The 17,839-nt window shown below is 36.5% G+C and overlaps 1 protein-coding gene across 1 annotated transcript in view; it reads left to right on the top strand.

The window, feature by feature from the left end:
• The first annotated feature begins 3,495 nt into the window (after positions 1 to 3,495).
• The window catches only part of POU6F2 (POU class 6 homeobox 2), a 371,510-nt gene continuing 357,166 nt past the window's right edge, over positions 3,496 to 17,839 (top strand). The window contains exon 1 of the mRNA XM_073329486.2: positions 3,496 to 3,600. Coding sequence (XP_073185587.1) covers positions 3,496 to 3,600 — 105 coding nt within the window. The remainder of the gene's footprint in view (positions 3,601 to 17,839) is intronic.

Here is a 17,839-nt window from a genome sequence, read left to right as displayed (position 1 = left end):
GTTGTGATGCCACATCACAGCATTGCAGGGTTTGTCATTTTTATCCTTCAATTATTATTATTATTTGCAAAGAAGGGAATCGTAGCTCATTTCTGGTCTTCTAAATACCACCTTGAGCTCTGCTCCCCACCTAGGATCTGTACTATGGCATGAGCTACCTTTTTCCCTCACTTGTTGTTTTCTTCAGTTTGGTTAGTGAGCATAGAGCTAAGTTACTATGTTGAGGAGAAAAAAGAATTGCAGTCAGGGGAGAAAACTATTTCCCCCCTCCCCCATAAACAACAAGAATGGGGGGGAACACCATCAACAAGTGTCCGAGCATGGCCAAGGTTGGGCCTGGAAGTTGCACAGTGAAGTTGTGGGGGTGATAGCAATGGAGGTGCTGGAGTGGACCCTTCAGACCACAGGACAAAGTAGTCATGCGTGAGTGGCAGATGCTTGCAAATGCAGGCAAACTTTGCTGAGGGAACAAACCGCATGCATTACAGAAGTGAGAGGAAATGATGGGTGGCAGAGGAGAAACTCCAGGCTGTTAGGGTTAATACTATTGTCAATAATTTTAGTTCTACGCAGAGGCACTGAACAAAGGAAGTTTTTTAAATAGATTTGCATTTACTAGAAGAGTGAATTCTAATTTTCATCAGTCTTTGTAAACTGAGTGGCAGCACATTTCTGAATGTAAGCAAAGAGTTCCTCCTTGCGGGTGTGTATATACTTGTGAGTGTGGTAGGGACTTTGTGGTTTGCCAGCTTCTGAGTGTTTGTGTGCAAGAGGGTGTGTCTGTGTAAAGGAGGGGGTATCAGTTCTGTGTGTGTGTGTACACAGTGAAGTGTTTGTTATTGAGAAGGGTGTGTCTAGGTCATGGTGTATGCTAATAAAATCCCCACAAGTGTAAGAGGTTTGTTTTGCGTAGAGAAGTTACAGAAATTTGAAATGAGTGTATACATTTCCGCTGCAGAAAGGCTCTTCCTGAAAAGAAACCATAAAACAAACATCTTCAACTTGCCTTTCAGATTCCTATGTTTGCCTTAGCGAGGCTGTTTTTGTGGAGACTGCTCAGGCAGCCCCCTCTGCTCTCTTTCCCAGTCACCAGCTGTAGGTTTATTTTATTTTACTCACGCTGATCATATTGATGATGATTATGCCCTTTACAACAATAACTATTTTTTTAAAGGATCGTCTTGAAGAATGAAACCGCAGCAAATTCTAGATTGACTGAAAGGCAACCCAGGGTATTAGTTTGATGATACTGGATAAGGAGGAACAGATAAGATTTCAGCATGAGTGGTGTATTTTAATTATGTTTAGAAATGAAATGCAGAGCAGATGTTGGAAGTACCATTTCAAGTACTCCTTTCCAGTTCCAAGGGGGAAAGTTCCCGTGAATATTGCACATATTTTACAGTCCTTGATTAGAAGAAGTTTTTGTCCCATATTTTGTTTTTTTGACTCCTTGTATGTACCGATGTGGAAATTCTTTTTTCGTATCTTTCACATTTTCTTTGAAATATGCAGCAAAACTTTCTTTCTGAAGTTTCTACTTAGTAATTTTAAAATAACTGTAGTAGAAGAACTGGAAAATGCAAAATCAAATTGGCACCTCTCTCTCACGTCCCCCACCTTCTACTTTCTCACAAACACTCATTGACATGCTGTTATGTTTTAAGCATCCCTGGTTGTTGGAGTCTTAATTTTAAATCGTTAGACTAATTAGACGAGCAAATTCAGCAAAAAGCAGGACCAGAAAATGTGCTATTTATACAATTTTCATCTTTCATGATCATATGTGTGTTTTATGACTAAGAAATTTACTTTATAGATTTCCAAGTGGTTTTTCTTAAAGCCATAAGTGGAATTAGGAATACTTAGGTCAATATTTACAATACCTTTTGAAAAAGAAAATTATTCACAAAAAACTACTGATAACCTTGTTTAAACTGGAAAGGGTATGATGCAAATATTAGGTGCAGGTACTGCTTTTTACTCTGACAGTTATTCAAAGCCAGCTTGTTTACAGTAGTAAAGTAACTGGAATTTTAAAATGAGGACAAGAAAATGAAGCTAATATTTATGGGTTTCAGTGTAACAGCCGTGTTAGTCTGTATTCACAAAAAGAAAAGGAGTACTTGTGGCACCTTAGAGACTAACCAATTTATTTGAGCATGAGCTTTCGTGAGCTACAGCTCACTTCATCGGATGCATACCGTGGAAACTGCAGCAGACTTTATATACACACAGAGAATATGAAACAATACCTCCTCCCACCCCACTGTCCTGCTGGTAATAGCTTATCTAAAGTGATCATCAAGTTGGGCCATTTCCAGCACAAATCCAGGTTTTCTCACCCTCCACCCCCCCCACACACAAATTCACTCTCCTGCTAGATGTTGAACAGTAATACTGCAAAAACATCAGGGCTGTTATTTTAATATATTGCCAGATAGCTGTATTGATCCTCAAAGGGTTAAAGTGCTACTGGGTTACATTAATGTCACCCTTCAGCAATCACTGGCCAATAATACATCAGCAATCAATGCTGTAACGTGTTGTTCATAACACTCAGCTTTTGGAGACAAGTGCATGATATATTTTGACAAGAAAGAAAAAAAATAGTCCTGGAAATTCTTGCAAATCTTAACTCAGAAGGGAAGATATATGAAACAAACTGTTTCCATTCGAAAAAAATGGTAATGTTTGCCATCATAAGTAACAACATTTTATGTCAGTTCAGCGGAGCAGTGAATGAACCAAAACTCTGCTAACCTTCAAAATGGAAAGGGTTCTGTGAGTAGGATTTACATAGTTTGAATATTTTATATTTTTAGTGCTCATCACAGTTCACACAAACTCATACTTAAATATGTATTTCCAATCAGCAAATGTTCAATGGGTGATGGTGGGTTACAATGAGGACTATTTTAAGCTTTTAGTTAAGGGCACCAGTTTCACAGCCCCCCCCCTTTTTTTTCCCCCTTCTTCTAGTTTTTACTGATTTCATACTACTTGTATATGGACATAAGAGGCACAGCAAGACTGTTCACTTTGACAAAAAAGAAACTTAAAGAAATCAGGAAATCAGTCAGCCCATAGAAGAATAACAAGGGAGAAATAAATAAATAAAAAGAGAGAACACAAAGGGTTAAAGTTCTGACCACTGTATCCATACATAAAATGATATCACATTATCTGGAAAGTTTAGGCTTAAAGAGAAAGCATCAGTTCAAAATACCTCTTGGGTTTGTTAAATCTTTAGGCTGAAGATTACAGCAAGTGTTTTGTCTTTGGTGAGTAGCTGTTTGTCTCACTTTATTTACTTGGTGTTGGGTATTTGTCAATGTCATTTCATATCTGCAGAAAATTCATACGTTATATGGAAGTATGTATGTGTGTGAGTGTGCTGAAGGTCACATGACTATTTCATCCTATTTGGTGGAGCAGCTTGACTTTTTTCCCTTGCTTTTGGTGATGGTTGTGAGTGCAGAAGTTGATTGACAGATGCATGCCAGAAACCCCCATTCTCCTTTTCAAAGACTACATATGATGGATTGCGATCTTTCAGCTCAGCAGGACACAGGGACCATGCAAGCTGTAATTGGTCAGGTATGGAGTCAGCCATTTCTCAACTCCCCTTTTATTTTTTTCACAAGGGTCTAACCATATGATTCATGTAATTCATATTTACAGTACCATCTTTCTATCTGTATCTTCAGCTACCAGCAAGTGTAGTGCTGAAAGTGAGAAAGGCAAAAGACCATATTAATCTGGCCAGGGACTCACTAGTTAAACCTAAAAATGTCATGCTTTGCTTTAATAATCCCAGTTTATAATTTAGTCTGAGCTTTGTCAATATTTATTTTTTAATTTACCTTTGTATTTTGTCTAAATATACTGAAGTAGAAGAAGTGAAGAGCAAAAGTATTATGTTTACTAAGGAGTTGCTTCATATTCCTAATGCTGTTCATTATTTGTATATTGGCTGCATTTTTATACTAGAGGCTGTGGATTTCTTTGCTTTTTACTCCTAACCCAGATAATGTGTGATTGAGCTTGGTAAATGTAGTAGTCTTTGCTGCTGCAGAGGGGCAGCCTGCAAATTAAACACTGCCACAATCTGAAAGGTCCAGGTGGTCTGCTCGTGCTTCCTAATGCAATCCAGCACAACAGCTTTAATAAACAGCTCTATTTAGTTCTCCCTCCCTGTATCCAGGGAAGTGAACTGGTCTGGGGCTGCTGGGATGAAATGCCAGAAGAATATCTCTCTGAGGCCTCACAAGCTGATTTTTAGAGCTTTTCCGTTTTGTCGTCTTTTGTCTTCCAAATGGGTCAGTGAGTCCTTCTCTTTCTGTTTTGTGATTTCTGATAAGTCTGTAGTTCTATGTGTGTGTGTTTTAAATGATCTGTTTTGAGCTTAACCAGAAGAGAGAAGAATCATTGTCTTTTCATTTGCCTTCAAATAATAACCTGGACTGGTGGTGAAAGAAATTATAGTGTCCTGCTGCATAGGAAGGGCTGTTTCCCTATGAGTGCAATAGGAGTGGGAAGAGGGTGTCTGATTTTTTGCTAACAAAATTTTAAGTACTCAACACTTTCTCATTAACCATTGACTCATAAATCAGTCTCTGGTAAAGGATATTTATGAACTCTCAAAAGTTTGTTATTTTTTTGCATATGTTTCCAGCATAGTGAACACATGCTGCTAAAGTGATGACACAGTATTTGTATTCCCTGTATGTTAATACAGTGGTGGAAAAACACACATTTTACTATTTTCAACTAAATTACAGCAAAGCACTGAAGTCTCTCAAAGCATATGGTTTATTAATATCATCATATGCAGTAATGCACTTTTACATGGAAAATGTCAGATACGTAATACCATGTTTACCACAGACTAGTATTGCTTTAAATATTTTAAAAAGAGAGAATACATTTTTTATTAAAAATCCCCCAAACATTAAATAGCTTTCTGTTAGCACTTAAAAAGTGGCACTTTTTTGGCAGTATAAAATTGCCTGAAAAAATATGTTTTGGAGAGTGCTAATTACCTTTTTGTGCCAACTTGTTCAGTGTTAAATAAATATATTTTATGGTATTAAAGCAAATGTAACAATAAGGATTTACATATATACTGTTGACAGGAAATGTAACTTGAAGGCTTGAAGAATCACAAACCTTGTGAGAGCTGCAGTATCCTCATTAATGTAACTTTTCCCGTGTATAAGTTACCTATATTTTATTTAATGCTTGTTATATTTTTGAAAATGATTTTTGACAGTGGAATGAGTATGAGCATGTTTCTTTTGTGTATAATGTTTAATATTCCTCAATTAAAAACAAAGTTAGATGAATGTCTGAAAAAATATTTATAGTGTGGTGTTGTATGTCATTTTCCAAAAATCAATAATGAAAGCATGCACTTAAAAGAAAAATACATTTCACAATTTTAGGAACTAACTTTCTTTTTTTGTGTTAATTCAAGAGTATTGTTAATTAAGTCACTTATACAGCTTATGTGTGAGTTATAAATGTGTTCCAAGCATTTCTGCTATGTATGTGTGGACGTATGTGCATATAGGATGTGTACATGTATACCTATATATGTCTGTGTACATACATACAGTATTTTCAAGTCAATTTATTTTAGTTTTCATAAATTCTTCTCTTCAGTTTTTTATGAATAGCTACATAAATAGCTAATGCAGAATAAATAGCTAAAAATTTAAAAAAGATTTACCCTTTGATTAGAACTGCTGATATATGTTTTCGGTTTGTTAAATAAAATGCATTTTAAAATTAGGATGCATAAAACAATCATTTTAATTAGCTCATATTAATGAAAATAGAAATATTGATTTTCCTGTGGGTCTAAAACATTCAGCTGATAAAAAGAGAAAATAACTATCAAATGACATGCCCTAGGTTCCATAAAATCTCTCCAAAATTACATGTACTATATATTCTTTATTACTGATAAATCATAAAGCTATGAATATTCTATACATACCGGTATTTTTAAAAATGACCATTTCATTTGCTCCCATAATAGTGCTGAAAAAAGTTGTTCTTATGAGTTCTTGTTAACTTTCAAGGACCAAAAATTAAAACTTTAAAGAAATTTTTACCATTTAAATTTTTTCATTTTGTAACAATATTTCTCTCTGGCTTTAAGAACCAAATTCTGTTGGTGATGGCAATGGTAGGCATATTATTGCAGTCCTAATCATTATCTAGTAGCTGGTGTACTGGCTCCCAGAATTGCTTATATACCATCCCTCTGGATTTTTCCTCCCCCAAGCAAGCAATTAAGCAGCCAAGTACTCTGAAGAACAACCTCCTTGCCTAGTGTGTCAAGATCTAGAAGCTCATTGCTCATTGTGATTTTGATTCATAACTGGTGTGTTTGGAATCAAACCCTGATCTTTGACAGCTACCTTCCTTACATGCTGAACCATAATAGCTGTTTAAAATTATTTTCTTTTTATCCTTTTACATGAACATTTAAGTAGATTCCAAACCAGTTTTCCCCCTTTACCCTGAGACCGCCGAAACTGGTTATTAACTGTATCATCATCTAATTAATTAAACTGCATCTTTCTACCTTGTCTGTTCACTAAATCTTTACTGCACCTTCTTTTATTTTTTATTTTTTGTTGCAGACCTGAGCTTGTGAGTGACAGGTTAGTTCATCAGCATTACAGCCCTCTTGTTTTTGTCTCATCTCATGCAGACAGGTCACTGTGTCCAATCACCCTTCTGGCTTTGCTGTCCCCAGGGGAACCAAGGCCAGCCTGCCATCTTGATCCAGAGGCCCGAGGGCCCATGCTGGCTGCACATTTGTGTTCACTGGTTTTTGGAAATATAGTAGAACAGAGGGATACGAAATTAGATGGTAATAAAAACAAATGAAGTAAATTAGCAAAAAGTAAAAATCTTCTTCAAAAAGGCAAGAACTTGTCAATATTAGTATGTTTGGGTTGCCTTTCTTAACATCAGCCATGTTTATATATTTCAGTTATATCCTCCCATATGGTCTCATAATCTAACAAATGCTGTATATGCAAGAGTAAACACATGCTCTTTTTCCATAGAGAGTTTGGCTCCAAAGACCAATTTATGAGATTGATATCTCATACATTGTACAGCATAGCTGGGTCCTCTTCAGTTTTTACTTTGTTGTTTGTTTGTTATAATTATTTTAAGCAGTGGGATACCTTGGAAAAGAAGTCACTCATTTCAGTGACTTACTGGTCACTTTTCACAAGATTGATCTAAATGTCCAAATTAGTGGGTTTTTTAAACTGATTAATGCATTTGCAGCTGGCTAATTTTTAACCAGTGAAGAGAATATCTATATTTTAGTTTGGCTTGAACATCCATTAAACAATTCCTTGAGTACTCCTACAGAGAATCTTTTGCTGTTCAAATGCACATTCCTATTTCTAATCTGAAGGACACATAAAACTTTATTCTTTTAACTAAAAGAATCTTATACATTTAAGCATTCTAAACTTTATATTAAATACATTTTAGGAATAAACCCTTTTTCTACATTTTGGGCCATTCTTGTTCTCTCTGGCAAAATTAGTCTCATTGCGGTGAGTAGGACTACTTGCATGAGTAAGGTATTTGACCCACTGTCTACTTACAGAACTACTGTGGAGAGAGACATCATTGTCCTATATGGCTACCAACAGTTGAATTCTATCATTGGAGAGAGCAAGTGAGATGCTTATGGACAGGTAGACATTAAATCTTGTTTTCAGTAGTGCTGAAAACAATGTAAACAGAAAGAATCATGTCTAAAAACATATTTTTAATATTTATGTACACCCTGGTACTCTGATAATGAAACATTCCATCTCCACAGAAACACACTCTTTTATATGCTCTCCAGTACAGAGTTTCCATAAGAATTATTATTGTAAGGAGATGGAGGAATGTGGCTGTAATATTTTACAATATAAATATTTGTTGTAGAGGAGTTTGGATCTAGTTAATTTAATATATGTAAATTCTTTGGTCCTAGTCCTGGATTCCAGCAAAAGAATGCATTTCACTGTTGACTTTTCCTTTTACAGTGCAAAAGATGGATTTTTATCATTTTCTTTCATGTTTAAAATTATTTTCCTGCTTTCACACCAAAATCAGCTTTTAATTGATATCAGCCCTCTAAAAACGTTCTTATCAGTATTTTTTGTTTTCATAGTGCATTTCTTTTTCATCTTGTTGTGTAGTCTAGCCTATTACTTGGTGATTGAACCCATTTATGAAGTCAAATGTTTAAAGAGCAGTGATTTAAAGTGCACACATATTCACCATTATTTTAACCATAAAGAAAAACAATGCACAGGATATGACCCTTAAATTGCTGGGCATGCTACAATCTTTCAGTTGTGTAGATGTTCATCTTCTGGCAACGCATTTACATTCAAGTACCTTTGCTGTGGTTCCTTGATTCTAGCCTGATAAACTGAATACCAGTCTGGGCCACTTTTCCTATGTATAGTACATGGAAGTGACTGCATTGAGCCTCTTATCTGACATGTAGCTGTAACAAGGCTTTTATTTTTTGCCTCTGATCTGGACTGAAACTCAAATGGAGGAAATAAAAGACAGTTGAAGACAAATGCTTTAAGTTTAAAATGTGCTTAAGTGCGCTGCCGAGTTGGGACCCAAATCCTTACTCGTGTGAGTATCCCTTAGTTGTTCAAGTAGTTCTGTACAACACTGAACTCCGTGGGACTACTCACAAGAATAAAAGTATGCAGGATCAGGCCCTGGCTGCCTATTTACAAACTGTCGTTGCTCATAAATTCAGGGAAGTCTGATTTAAATGCCGGCTAAATAATTACAATACACACTGTTGTATAATTAGAGGTGACTGTTAGGACAAGAGAGAGTAATTTAAGGCTCTTGAACATTTTCATTTTTCATGAATGTCAGGACTACAGGTAAATGGACTATAGCTTCAGGCTTTTTGTTTTATCGCTGGCTTTGAAACCTTTCTGATATGTAGGACTGTGTCTTCAAAAGAGAGAGATTAGCTGTTGATATTTACTGCTGATTCTCTGTTGACTGGTAGTGCTGTTGCATAGGAGAGTTTTATCTAACTGTGAGATCAAAAGAAAATTTTGAAGATCAAGAGACTGTTCTAAATTCCTAGCTATTTTGAAAGTGACAGTGGGGGGGAGGGGGAGGGCGGGAAGCTTTATACCAAAGCACTCTCTTCTGTCCAATGGTATAAATGAATTTTCTTAAGCAATGTAAAATAAAGATCTTAGTTATTGCAAATGGATATTTCCACTATTAAAGATATATGTACTGTTCATGTCTTTTATACTATTTCTTGGCAAAATTAAGTCCTGAACCTGCAAGCCCTTAGGCACAGTCTTAATTTTACTCTCATGAGTAAACCCATTGACTCCATCGGGACTACTCATGGGCTTGGACTTGCACATGCTTAACATGGAGTTAAGCATGTGCGTGTTTGGAAGGTTGGGGCCTTACAGCCAGATATTGTAAACCCTTACTGACAGCAGTCCATAGTCACAGTAATAGTACCATTGCTGCGCTGCAATCTGTTACTCATGTGAGAAAGGATTTACTCTGAAGTCTTGCTCCTGTTAATATCAATGATAGTTTTTCTTTCACTTCACTAAAGCGATCTACAGCCAGTTGGGAAGTAAAAAGTCTTGATCCTGCAAATTTGTATCGCTTGAGTTGTGTGAGATTAGTTCTGTTGACCGCAGTTGGACTACTTGCCTGATATTGTCTACTTGTAACTGCGGTACTGGGCCCTAAGTTAGGCATAGCTCACAGACAGCAAGGGGTATTCCAAAGAAAAACAGGTCTTTAAGCAAAAGGGAAAAAAAAGTTAAAAACAAACCACATAATATTTCACTCACTGTTTCCATCAAGTAAATTTTGTTTTACAAATTTCAGACATCTCATGCTCGTGTGTTTAGGAGACACAGTCGAGCTCTGTAATGGCACTTCCAAAACGGAAGTATAATAAGGGCACAAATAATAGGACAAAAATGCTTTTTAGTAACCCCGTGCTATGGAAACAAGAGTTTCATTCAAGAGACAATAACAGAGCATGAGCCTTTTACAAGCAGATTAAGTAAACTGGTGATAATATGATGCAAAACAGCTGCGGTTAAACATATTACAGTAGATAATTATTGACATATCGGAATATTGTCCATTTTACTGAATTGTTTACTTCTCCAACTGCATTTCTGTTTATTGGGCCAGCTTTTGAGTTAAAAGCTAAGTCAGCTTTAGTTAGGCTTTAGTCAGGCCATACTCACACTGAAGTAAATAGGAGTTTTGCTGGAACTAAAATCTAAATATGAACTCGAGGATTTAGCCCATGTTTGGAAGATATAGTATTAAAGAAATACCAGATGAGCTAAGACTACAATATTTATGATTCGTTCTTTGTTTCAGAGTGTGGTCTCAGTCTTGTTCTCATTGTCCAAAAATCCCATGGTCCTCATTTGGAGCCAAATCAAGCCTATTATTGTTTACCCACAATATGATGCAGATGCTATCGGGCTCAGTTTTCTTATACAGCTCACAGTAGAGAATTTTGCCTGAGGCATACCAAACCGTAACTGTAAAAGGTGGGTAAAGATGTAAACAACATTGATATTTGTTTAAAAGAAATGTTTCGTTTAAACAGGTAAGTAGTAAATAAAGTAACAGTAATGAGTCTTATGTAGTTCTTGGTATTGGACCAAACCCTGAGAAGTGCCAAATACTTGCATAACACCTGCAGTTCCCATTCATTTCAGTAGGAGCTGCTGTTGTTCAGCAGAGACCAAATCCTGAAAGTACTGAAAGTTCCTTAGTCCCTTTCTCAGCATGATCAGGCCTTAAAATCTCAGTAGGGGAAGCTTTCATTTATTTTTTTTATTTTGATACTAAGTGATAAAGAGGAGTGGCTAGTACTGGTATATTAAGCTAGTCTAGGGAAACACAACCACTGTAGGATTCCTTGCTAAATGTTTTACCTTCTCCACACCATGTCCATCCCACTCTGTGTAGAAAACGTGCTTCACGTTCATCAGATGGATTATACAAAGCAGAAATAATATCTGCAAACAAGATTCCTTCAGTCCTTTGGAGTAAAGGTTAAAAGTTGTGGCAAATGTAAAAATGGCTTCTAACATGGATGAATAAAGCAGAGAACATCAAACTCATTTCACTTAGTGTCGTTCATGATGATTTATCATTATAGTCAGGGCAAACTGTGGTCTCAGAGCTGAAACAATTTTATCCATTTTTTAAAAAAAATAAAAACAGAATGTTCCAGCTTGGTTCTTATATCCTTAGGGTTGCAATATTGAATTCAGAATCAGGAAACTTAATCTTGCAGCCAGATTTGACAAGATGCTGGTTGAATGGTAGGCAGAAATGATGGTTTGTGGGGTGTAATGCCCAAGGTCAGACATGAAAAAAGGTAACAGGGTTTTTCCACCAGGTTTGAATGCTGTATTTACCTACCCTTTACCGCCATCGAAAAAAGCAAGAATTTCTTTGTGCACAAAACAATGAGCAATGTTCAAAGGTTTCAGATCCAAGCTGAAGATATAAAGTGAGCACTCTTTAAAACAAGTATATGAGGAGAACATTAAGTTGGCTATTTCTTTGTGATGTTATTTATTTAGATGCTGATCCTGCATACACTTAAGCATGTATATAATTCACACAAATAGTCCCAATTGACATCAGGAGGCTGCTCGCATGAGTAAAGCTACACATGTGCTTAAGTGTAGGCAGGATTGAGGCCTTGGAGCCAAATTGGCTTCAATAGAATTTGAACACAAACTGGGGGCACAAACTGGCACACAAACACAATGTAATTCAGCATTTTAGGGTTTGGGGTAGTTTGTGAAAATGGATATATTATATCTGAAATCTAAGAGAAGTCATTTATTTTTTGGTGTTCCAAAAAATATAATATCTAGATTTTGAGTGGCCAAATTAAAAAAAAATTACAAGATTCGAATTTCTTCCCTGCAAACATTGTTTTCAATTTACTATTAAACTCACAGTGGATTCTGAGAAAAGGGGAAATTGAAGGTAGTTCCAGAATTAGGGAATTAGTGTTGCTTTATAAGACACTTCAACTAACAGCTAGTACAAACACGATGTTCTCTTCTGTTCAGGTTCTGATACTGTGTGCATCACCGTGGTTATTAGATCTCAGCGTTTACATTCTGTAATCTAGTGTTTTCTAAACCCTTAAATCATCATTTATTTATTTAAAAGGTTATATCCAGCAATGGATTGTCTTGTAAAGCACACTTTGTCTCTTTCGTGAAGGACACCGTAGAAATGCATGCTGTTGTTGTAGTATTTCTTTCTTTCTTTTTACAAAGCCACACAATATTTTATTAAATTAAAAAGTGCATAGATTGTGTTGAGAAGAGAATTTGTAGACTTACTATGCATCATGATGTCTTTCACTACAGAAATTATTGTAAGTTTATTAGGCTATGTACATAGATTTCTACTCTGGCATTTAATAATCACTGAAAGACATCTGCAAGGGTATTTTTTTCCTTTCCCAAGAGAAAATAAAAAATAAATAAAAAAAGACAATTTTCTTTAAAAAGTGTATGATGGAAGTATATTCTAAGGGTCTGTCTCTGATCTCAATTTTGCTGATATAAATAAGGAGTAACTCCACTGAAGTCAATTGAGTTACACTGGTGCAAACATGACCAGCATCAGTCTCTAAACTAATAGGGTAAAATTCTGGAGTCCTTACTCATGACTTGTCTGCAGCGTTCATCAGTGCTCAGTTCAGGGGTGTGTCTTCCCAAGTTCATTTTAACATTAGAGGGTACTTTTAGTGAGCACCAGCTCAGTACATGGACCAGTTAATGCACTTCCAAAATCACACCCCTGTCGTGTGCATTGCCCCTCTGCGTAGACAAACCCTCAGGCAAATCTCCCACTGAAGCCACTGATTGATTATAGACTGTATGATATGACCCACAAACAGCCCAGCAAGAACCAACACCAAACAGGAGGATGGGAGATCAGAAGGGAAGACCTTGTGCTATACCATTTAATTGATGTTAATTTTAGCAGATTAATAATTCTCAATCAAATGCATTATGATTTTAAACTAGTATGTTTTTGAGCTACCTTCTCAACAGATTGCAATGGCTTAATTGATTACATTTTTTAACCCACAGGCTTCAGTGTTGTTTCCCAAGACAACAGACAAAGGTCTAGTTTCTCAGTGCATTATTCTGTTAGTACTCCCGGATGTTAATGTCAATAAGAAACATTTTAAAATTCAGTCAAAAACTGGAAAAATATTGAAGTAGCTATTTTTTTAGGTTTGAAGTTGTCTTTAAACTTTTAAAAGCTCCCTATACATTCTTCTTTCTTCCTCATGATAAACCTCTTTCCAGCAGACATGGCTCCATGGTTCAGTGCTGCTCCTTGTATGAGGCTTAAAAGGGTTTCTACAGTGTGCTATGGAAATCTCTCTTTGGCTTTTTGAGTACACTGCCTCCACAGTGCTCATGTTCTCTGACAGCCTGAGAGAAAATTATAGGCATGTAGCACCACCTAGTATTAAGGTTGCCCGACACTTCCCATTATAAGACCCTGCTTTCAGTTGCTTATAACTTTGCCAAATTTTAACTGCTTGTGTTGAAGAATTACATGCTAAGTATCTGCCCCAAGCTGAATTATTTTGGAAAATGTCAACAACAAGACTTGGAAAAAATACATTGTTTTGCCCATATTAAAAAATTCTGGTGACCTTTTCTTTGAACAGCTCTAACGCCCCCATACTTTGGAGCAGGGACTTGATAATTGGCAGAGCGGTGTCCTTTTGTCAGGGGTGTATCTTTTGCTTGTCATAATCCACCAAAATTTGGCCAGGTTATAAACCTTTGAAAAATGGACTTTGTACGTGCTCAGCAGAGACTTCTTAGATTTACCAGCTAAATTCCCTGAACATTCCATCCACACTGAACATGCTCCACCCCAAGATTAAGACTCCAGCCCACTACTTGTACTACTTGCCTGTGAAACATTAATTCAGCCCCTTTCTGTGTGTGCCTTCTGATACATGCTTTAATTACATGTTCACGTAATATATTCCCACTGGATTATTGGGACTAATAATCAAGATTAGGCTGGTTGAAGGGCTGGATGAGACTACAGTAGGGGAAAATGGGCTAGGGATTATAAAAACACGTACGTGTTATATCCTTTCCCTGCATCTTTGTCTGTTCAGTGTCAGTGTTAGTCTCTAAGCTGGGGGACCTGTCTTAACGAGTGTCTCCAAAGCACCTAACGTACTTGTTGGTGCTACGTAAAAAATAATAGCTAACAGAAATGCAGGTGTAAACTCAGAACCTGCTCCTGATATCTTACCATTCTTAACCAAAATTTTGCAAAAAAACTTCTAATGGCTGTGAGTGTCAAACGTTAATCTCTTAAATTCCTTTATTCTGCATTAATTGAGGATAGAGGGCAATGGGAGTTCAGGTGGCAGTGAATCCGGGATGCTACCATTTAAAATATTATTGATTTTATGTAACTTACGACTATAAAGCAATCCTTAAAGGTGACTTATTTCCAGAGTTGTTCTGTTAGCAAAGGTGAAGCTGGCTGTGCTGCTGACCCCCTCCTGCTGTGACTTAATGAGTCTTTTGGAATTGCTTTAGTAAAACACACTTTTGTGTTAGTATTGTTCAACCAGCCTTCGCTTGGTCAGAGCCATTTTAGGTGTTCACTACACTGGCATGGCTCTCAGTGAGATTGGAAAGATGAAATATTTTTCCTGGCCACCCACTTGTGCGTCCCTCAAAAAATGATCTGGGGAAGGTGAAAAAAGAACTTTCGTGATTTGTTTAACCATATTGTGTTTTACTTAAAATAATTAATATCTCTTTGTTTTCTCACCATGAATACAAGGTGGATTGTTAAAAAGTGATTCACATAGACTAGATGTCCTCTTAAGGTTCATATCACGGTATTATTTATGTGCTGCAGGCTCAGATCTCTACTCGCATGCACAGATGCAGCCACCATAGATGTCAAAGGCATTGAAAACCATGTATATGGAGACAAAATTGAGCCCTTTATGCTTTGTACTCACCATATTGCATGGGACTTCACTATTCTAACCCTTTTGAAACTGGGAACTTGTGCCACATACTGCACATCTATCTCCGGCTACCATCATATTCAGAGCTAACATTAGATTATGGGCCAAGTCCCAGTTCCATTGAAATCAGTGGCAAAGCTCCTGTTGATTTTAATGGGACCAGGATTTGGTCCTATATGTTTATTCATTGACATGTTCATTCAGTAATCTGCAGACTCAAACATGATGATGGGATCATTTAAATCCTGAAGAGTTCAGCAGAAAGGAGGCTATCAGTTCTGTCTTCCCCTGTAAATATTTGTAAAGCCCAGATTGTGCAGTGATCTTCATGTGGCTGTAGGCAGGGATCCACTCATGCAGAGTTTATTGCAAAATTGGGGCCTACCATGATTCCCATATTTAGGGATTAACTGTAACAATCTAATGCCACAACTAACACTAAGAAATTTAAAAGATTAACTCTTGAAGTATATACATTGTCATGCCCGCTGGGCTTTTAAGAGCTATTTTGTAACATACTATCTTAAATTCAGTGTATCTGTTAGCTAATTATGATATACAGTGGAAACATGAGGTAATGATTAAAAATATCTCTAATATTTTGAAAGAAATGATAGGGAGGGAGAGAAGATGAGATGCGTTTTAATTTTGCAGCTAAGGTCCTTGGTGATAGAGATATTCCTACCATGATTTAAAATAATAAATAAAATAATAAATGCTGGACAAGATGTGTGCCCCATGAAAATAAAGTTAAAGTTGTGACATTTGAAGAAAAGAAATGATAATTGATTCTGGAGTTCCAGCGGTGTAGTTCAAGTATTTTGGGGGAGAGGGCAAAGAGAGAGGGTGGTATCTATCTTTCCACTGAAATATTTAGGGGCTTCACTGAAGACCTGATTTTCAAGGATGGATTTGAATAGGGGATGGAGGTCCTTCAGAGTAAAAGGGGAGATTGTACCACAGATGAAACAGTAGTTTATATAATTACATTTAAAAGGATGAGCAAAAAATGAAATTACTGTACCACATTGTACTAGAATGTAGTCTTTGTCTTTTTATTTTCTCAACAGCATCATGAAGACTTTGAAATAAAAAGGAATGATGATGAAAGGCAGGGTTTTTAAAAGCTCTTAGCACTGGCCTAACTGTTCCCACTGATGTCAATTGTAAAATTCCCATTGACTTCAATAGGAGCAGAATTAGGCAAATATTGATTGCCGTTGAAAATCCCATCCATAATTTACTGAGTTGTATCAAGTAGTTTGCATCACAGTACAGTCAACATGGCTGGATTCTGAAGAGATGGTCTATACGATCTGTTAATTTAACCATTTACCATTATTTGTGGAGCAGAGTCTCATTTTTAGATCCTCTGAATAATTATATAAACCATTTATGTAATGTTTTCCATCTTTTAAATGTATTTATGTATTCCAGAGTGATTTTACAAACATAACCTACAAGGATCATTTCATCCACCACTGAGGTGAAACAATGCAAACGTTTAACAGCACACAGCAAATTTACATAACAGTTTGGGACAAGAAGTGAGGAATATCTTATCCAACTGCAACTTCTCATGGAATTTAAGCAGATTGTGACCATTTCAGCTTTGCATTTGGCCAGGCTAGCAACGCTATTTTTGCAATCCAGATGGGGGTTCCTTTGCACTTTGAAAGGCAAAAAAAGAAAATGTTTCTGCAAGTCCCACTTCCATGAATTATTTTTTACCATATTTCTTATGAAAACAGTGGCTCACAAATCCATTATTGTTTATACGTATTAAGTAATTTTGCTAGCATTTTTTATTTGTCTGAAAATATGGTGAAATAGCTCACCCTGCTGCATTCACAAATCATGGGAGAAGAAAGAGGGAGCCAATATTGCAGTATAAAGTGGCATGTAAATCTTCTACTGTACTATATTTTTTAAAAAATAGAACCTTCACTTATTCAAATCATGCACATTTAATGTAAAAAGAAATGCATGATAAACAAAACATTACAAATTTAACAGACATAGTCTGACATTCAGTGTTGGTAATCACGCAAAAACTTTGGCCCCAAATACAGATCCTTGCCCTGAACACAGTCAGGGCCACTATAAATACTAAAGGTCTAATCCAAAACTGTTTAAGTCAATGGGAAGTTAATGGATTTTAGATCAGGTCCAAGGTAATTAATTAATTAGTATTTTAGCAATAGCTGCCTGTTGTATTCACAAATTACCTGTGCTATTTCTGAGAGACTCAACTGTTTCCTGAGAGTCCCTGAATGTTCTAAAAAAGTCCGGATTTCACCTAGCTAGAAATAATGTATTGTTCTTTTTAAACAAATGTGAACTGACTACATTACTTGTATGACAGAGTAAAATACCACCTTGCTGCCTAAAAGGATACCATACTGGAAATTTACTTCTATAAATACAATACAGTGCATTTATCCAAATCTAATGGGCTGTCAAGCTGAAAACTAAGGTAAGCCTTTCCCTAAGGCTCTGAACTAAGGGTAAAATCCTGGCGTCATTGAAGTCAACGGGAATTTTGTCATTGACTTAGTGGTGCCTGAATTTCACCCAAAGAATCTACAGTGGGAACTAGTGTAGAAACTCTGTGATATCGGGGGACTCTTCAGGGATCTGCTCTAGTGGATCCCAATGTAGGATTGAAGCCACAGAGAACTTTACATCTTC

This window comes from Lepidochelys kempii, chromosome 2 (assembly GCF_965140285.1).
Source record: "Lepidochelys kempii isolate rLepKem1 chromosome 2, rLepKem1.hap1, whole genome shotgun sequence".
NCBI lineage: Eukaryota > Metazoa > Chordata > Testudines > Cheloniidae > Lepidochelys > Lepidochelys kempii.
The sequence above is the reverse complement of the archived record's forward strand: the minus strand, read 5'-3'. Positions and strand labels throughout refer to the sequence as shown.